This window comes from Cucurbita maxima, unplaced genomic scaffold (assembly GCF_002738345.1).
Source record: "Cucurbita maxima cultivar Rimu unplaced genomic scaffold, Cmax_1.0 Cma_Scf00005, whole genome shotgun sequence".
Lineage (NCBI taxonomy): Eukaryota > Viridiplantae > Streptophyta > Magnoliopsida > Cucurbitales > Cucurbitaceae > Cucurbita > Cucurbita maxima.
The window spans coordinates 5,025,223-5,030,745 of record NW_019272021.1 but is presented as its reverse complement, the minus strand read 5'-3'; the positions used below and the strand labels follow the sequence as shown (position 1 = coordinate 5,030,745).

Below are 5,523 nucleotides of genomic sequence, written 5' to 3'. Positions count from 1 at the left end.
TTTTTTTTTTTTTTTTTTTTTTTTTTTTTTTTTTTTTTTTTTTTTTTATGGGGATAGGATTTTGGGTCCGTCACATTTAGAGAATTATTTCAAATGGGAGATTTACTCCTATAAATTCATCCAAACATAGGCCAGCAGTGTCAATTTTGCTTACCGATTGTGAAGGACATCAACAATTCTCCAATAGTCATCTATCTCAAAGGATGCCTCAGCTATGGTTGTCATTGTTTTAGCATCAGGGGTACATGGATCCTTGTTTGTTGCTTCCTCTGCCAACCTTGGAAAATACAGGAAAGTACACACTAATTAGAATGAATGAATGGATGAATGAATGAATGATCTCAAATATGTATTCACAAGAATTAGAAAAGTGCATTCCTGTTTAAAAGTTGTATGATGAAACCTTTGTCAATTTTATTATGAAGGATCGGCCATTTTAGATATTGGCAGAGAATGGAAGCCTCTAAAATTATGTGATCATTTATCTGTATGTTAAAGGAAGAATACTTACAATTCTGCGTGGGTAACGTCAGTGAAGACGAGCCTGGCTACTTTGAATCTTTCATTAAGGAAAGAAAACGCTTGCTTCTTGAGCTGCTCTAGGGACATTCTTGCCTCTTAGCCCCAAAATCCTAAACCAATCTTCAAAGTTCCGAACTGTTACTTGAAAACCTTTCTTGGTTGTTAATTAATTACAAAAGAAAACTTCTTGAAGTGGTGGTCTTCGGACATTGTTCAATTAGATAGATTATTGTATGGACACCCTTGAGTGTAGCTCTGAAAATTGATACGAAGATATTCTAATAATAGAATTATACCCTCCTTTTCTCCTCTATCTTTAGGGGGGGAAACAAGACCACCAAATTGGAGTGGACTTCAATTCAATTCTTACAACAACAAAAAAGGTTCAATTCGATTCTCTATCCTGCAATTATTGTTCTAAAAAGATCAGTTATATTTAGATTGAGTTGGAGATTTATGATAAATTAATTGCATAGAAATAAAGCAATAGTAATTACGATCCCTTTGGTGTAAGGGTGAAATATATTTTAGTTCATGAGATTTAGATTTGGTAGCTTTTGGTTCTTGAGTTTATAAACTTGATATTTTAAGTCAAAGTTTGAAAAAATAGTTTGGTCCTTGCGAGTTTATGGTACTGGAGTTTGAGCCTGTGGAGCTTATCGGCGATGTGGGAGTCGGTGAATTTTGGGCGGAGAGCGGTCTCGATGCGGTCCAAGGCCGGAGAGTCGAGAGTGGGCTGAGAATTGCTGGTGAGTTCATCTTCTTCGGAGAAATGGGTTAGGGTTTCGGGAGAGGCGTTGGACGGTGGGAAACGGCGACGCGTTGACATGCATGGGGTGATGGCCTGTGGGAATTGGGATGAGATTGGAGTTTTTGTGGGCCTTCCTTCCTTATAGGGTATATTTCTTCGAAATTTTTCATGAACATTTGCCTCGACAATGTCAAAAAAATATCGATTGTTATTCAATTTTTTCACACCCGTGCTTTTTGCTCTTTTTCCTCGAAATTTGAGTTTAAATACTTAAATATTGACATTTTCCACAACAATGTGGAACAATATCGATCAATATCGATCGTGACTTGTGATTTTGAAGAACAATGTGGAAATACTTAGGATGCATACACATACTTTGAAGAACACTTACTTTCTCCATTTATAAACTTAAGAAATGTTGTAGTTGTAGTTTTAATATTTTTAAATTTTGAGTTCAACTTGAAAATATGTGGCTGTTTATATGACCTGCATCAAATTATGTATAATTATTTTTTATTTATATATATTTACGTTTAATCTTTTATTTAGAAAATAACATAAACTTCTTTAGAGAGACAAAGTCAAATCCAAGTCTTCTGAACCACCAGAGCTAGTCATTATTGAGATCAATCCCATCTTGGGGTGGATGCTGCCACGGCGAAACCTGATTCTATTGAACGTTAATACCGTCGGCGGTGGTTGGGCCAACAACGGATGAAGCGGAAGCCAGTGGGCCATGTCGACGGTGCGCCGGAATTGCTTCTTACAGACGGTGGCGGCATCGTCATGTAATCGTAAAGTGTCATTTGGGGTTTTCGAGAAGCAGAGGCTAGGCCATGGAAATAATTGGTCCCAAAAGAAGCAAGCTCATTCGACAAGAAATGGTGCAATGGTGATTAAGAGTTTCAGAGCCAAGAATCCCTTGGCCAGATGGGTTCCAGCTAGATTTATCAAAAGGGGAGGACTTCCATGGGAAAGACGGAGGAGCTTTAAGGAGGAAGGCCATGGCAGAAATGAGAATGGAGATGGAAAGAAATGCAAATAATAGAGGAGGTAGAGAAGAAGAAGAATAATAAAGGGCATTGGGGAAGCCAAGTTTTGAATAACACAGCTTCGCCACAAATGGATGTTTTTGTGTTATCTTAGCACTTGGTAAGTAAAAAAGAATAAACAAGAGAATTTTCTCTCTTTCTTTTGAGTTTAAAATCAAAATCATATACATATCATATATGGTCAAAACAATTATTGAGCAAAACGACTACAAGAAGCAAACATAAGAACTAATATTAAATTTGCATATATAATAAAAGAGAAAGGAAATGGCCAAAACAAATGAATAGAGGACAGGAAAAACCATATTTGAGTTCCAGCAGGGTTCCATCGCCTGGAAGGTATATTACAACTGTCTCAAATGTATTAACATCTTCCTACAACGAAACAAGCACCATTGTAACCAAGAAAATCCATGGAGGTTTCGCTTCCAACCAATGTTTCCGGTGGAGATTTCATTAAATTTTGTAGTGTGGATGAACCGAGCCAAACTAATGATCGATACACATATACATGTTCAGTCAATATAAAATACCGTAGGAGCTGGGGCATTTTACAGAAGATACATAGGGTGCTATATTGACCATTCACACGGTCACTAGTTACCCAGATAGATCTGTTTTTCCTTCTCATTTCCTCTTGCCAGTTCCAATAGACAACAGCTCAAAGCTCCGGAGTGTATCATCACGGCCACCTTTTGTAGTTGAAGAACGGTTAAGAGCAGTCGTTTTGGTCTCAAAACCAGGTTGAACCCTTTGGCCTGCAGATAGACGACTACTTGCTGACATCAGGCGACTTGATCGGATTTCACTTGGCTCCCCAGAGGAGCTTGGTCGACTGCTTGATAAAACAGGCCTCTTCGAAAGGCTTCCATTCCTATAGCTACTGCGGGCCCTTTCTGAATCAGGTTGCTGTGAGAGAGGGGTGGGAGAGAAAAAACACGTCATTTTATCAAAAGAAGGAAGCAGCAGAGTTGTACAGAAGCCCAAAAGAATAGTAACCAAAACAAAAGTTTGTTGAGATTAACGAAAATTGAAGATTAGTGCTTGGAACAGTACCACATCCTTGGAAGATGGTACATCATCAGATGATCTGTGTCTGGAATGATCACCATGCAAACCATGCCCACTGGCGTTCCTTCTTCCGAATGCCTCAGTTCCACCAGAGAATCTATCTCGAATATCTTGGCCCACTAGATGGCATAGGAAATAATATATCAATTTTCCAAAAGACTACCATTTCATCAGTTCAACATTTGTAGCATAAATTGGCTAGGAATCTCTATAACATGAAGAGAGAGCTCTCAAACCCCAATTCTCCAAAATGTTTCTCCCAACAAAAGAAAAATATATATCATATCAGTTGAAAGAAGACAATTGTTTTAAACCCCAATTCTCCAAAATGAACTACACCATTTGGCCTCTCTATTGCTGGCTTTGGGTTTCGTTGTTAGTCCGTTGTGCTGTCTTAACCAGGTATTTTTTTGATTTGATTTGAGTTCATGGGGTATTGATGTTACATATAATTAAAGCTGGTTACTATTCTTTCATTTGAGTTTTTTACTGTCAACATTTTTTTTTTTCCGGTAAGAGTCAATTTCATAAAAAATGGAAAGGCAACAGCCTAAAGGTCGGGGGTAGAGATAACCCCCACACAAAAGAACTAATACAAAAAGCTATACAATCAAGGATAACTAAGATCAAGCTGATTTTTTTTCTCTCCCTCTCTCTCCCCACTCCTATTGTCACAACCAAATCCCTGTCCCTTGTATGCATGTAGATCATTAATAAAAAAACAGGTTCTAACTGAGCCGTGGAAAAATGAAGTTCGGTAAGAAAGCCTCTCTCCAAGCACAGGTTAGCTATAGGAGGTAAAATACAGCCAATTCAGCAAATTATAGATTATCCTATCCTTCCTGAGTAAAGGAACGGACCTGGGTGCTTTTCCCCTCTTTCAGCAGATGGTCCTGGGGCGAGACCTGGTTTTCCACTGGGCTGCAGAGAAGCAACAATCGAAGAGTATATTAGGAGCAATGCACTTTTATTTTCCATCATTGGTCAACTATAATATAAGCATCTAAACAAGTAAAGTACAGACTCGTGGTTTCGAACTGGAGCCAATTTGTGGATATTTCAGTATAGTCCAGTCAAATACATAGTCAAATTGATATCCTGCAACAAAGACCAGTGTGATGCCGTTAGTTAAATCCCTTGATGGAGTAATAAAAGGATTTCGACATGTACCCTGTGTGTATCAAGAATTCATTAATACAAGGGCAAGGATTTCGACAGTTTTAAACGAACCTTCACGGATGAAAAGGTCTCGGAATAATCTCTTCAGATACGAATAGTCAGGTTTATCTTCAAACCTCAGTGACCGACAATAGTGGAAGTAGGATGTAAATTCTGATGGATAAGATTTGCAGAGGACCTAGACACATGTAACCATGTCAAATACGTTCATAAAAAACTTCAAACAAATTCAATTACAATTTGTGAGGGACAAACTGGCATATGGCAAGCACACTGCTTGATACAATCACTTGTACTCACTGTTTGTGACTTCGCATTTATATTTTGTAAACGTTAATATGCCACAGGAAGCTAGTAATAATACCTCTACTGGAGTAAGCATCTTCTTTTCACTGATCTTATCATATTTTTGCTTTTTAGTCCCTGCCTTCAGTCCTTGCCAAGGAAGGCTGAGAAAAAGATATATGAACTCAGGTAAAAATCTGGTGTGTCAAAGAGATATGAGTACCAAAAGCAAGCATCAAGGAATATGTGTGCAACCTTCCCCTGAGAAAATACATAAGCACGTAGCCCAGCGATTCTAAATCATCCCTCCTGCTTTGCTCTGCAGTCAAGTTGAGTAGTTTTATATAAAAGGAATATGGCTGACTTTGAAAAAAACAAAAATGTTGAATGACAATATTTCCTCACCAACTCCAAGATGAGTATTGACACTTGCATAGCGAGCTGTTCCAGTGAGATTCTTATTTTCTCTGCCACAGAAGCAAGTGAGAGAACCCACCAAGGTTAATTTCACAAAATAGCATAAAGATCAACTCAAAAAATTCACCACAACATATTGGGAAACAATTATATCATAGATGCAAAATTATATCAAAAGAGGAGCATTCAGACCATGGTCAAGGTTGTGCAAAGAAATACACAAAAAAGGGGGGGGGGGGGGGG

At 38.2% G+C, this 5,523-nt stretch overlaps 2 protein-coding genes and 1 long non-coding RNA gene across 4 annotated transcripts in view; 1 reads left to right on the top strand and 2 right to left on the bottom strand.

Moving 5' to 3' along the window:
• LOC111479101 (ENTH domain-containing protein C794.11c-like) overlaps positions 1–694 on the bottom strand; it is a 1,996-nt gene extending 1,302 nt beyond the window's left edge. Inside the window, exons 1-2 of one of the 2 annotated variants that reach the window (XM_023123579.1) lie at positions 512–694; positions 155–277 (exon numbers count right to left, since the gene is read on the bottom strand). In XM_023123579.1, the coding sequence (XP_022979347.1) occupies positions 155–277; positions 512–609 (221 nt within the window). In that variant the 5' untranslated portion in view covers positions 610–694. Of the gene's footprint in view, positions 1–154; positions 278–403; positions 491–511 lie in introns of those variants that run through there. The other variant, XM_023123581.1, reaches the window with a different exon arrangement.
• A 153-nt stretch (positions 695–847) lies between these two features.
• On the top strand, positions 848–2,464 carry LOC111479104. The gene is made up of 2 exons (XR_002717606.1): positions 848–905; positions 1,133–2,464. It is a non-coding gene; the product is annotated as an uncharacterized LOC111479104 (long non-coding RNA).
• Positions 2,465–2,592: 128 nt separating this feature from the next.
• LOC111479100 (casein kinase 1-like protein 10) overlaps positions 2,593–5,523 on the bottom strand; it is a 6,340-nt gene continuing 3,409 nt past the window's right edge. Inside the window, exons 8-15 of the mRNA XM_023123578.1 lie at positions 5,269–5,330; positions 5,119–5,182; positions 4,943–5,027; positions 4,630–4,756; positions 4,424–4,497; positions 4,260–4,320; positions 3,385–3,518; positions 2,593–3,237 (exon numbers count right to left, since the gene is read on the bottom strand). Coding sequence (XP_022979346.1) covers positions 2,956–3,237; positions 3,385–3,518; positions 4,260–4,320; positions 4,424–4,497; positions 4,630–4,756; positions 4,943–5,027; positions 5,119–5,182; positions 5,269–5,330 — 889 coding nt within the window. The 3' untranslated portion in view covers positions 2,593–2,955. The remainder of the gene's footprint in view (positions 3,238–3,384; positions 3,519–4,259; positions 4,321–4,423; positions 4,498–4,629; positions 4,757–4,942; positions 5,028–5,118; positions 5,183–5,268; positions 5,331–5,523) is intronic.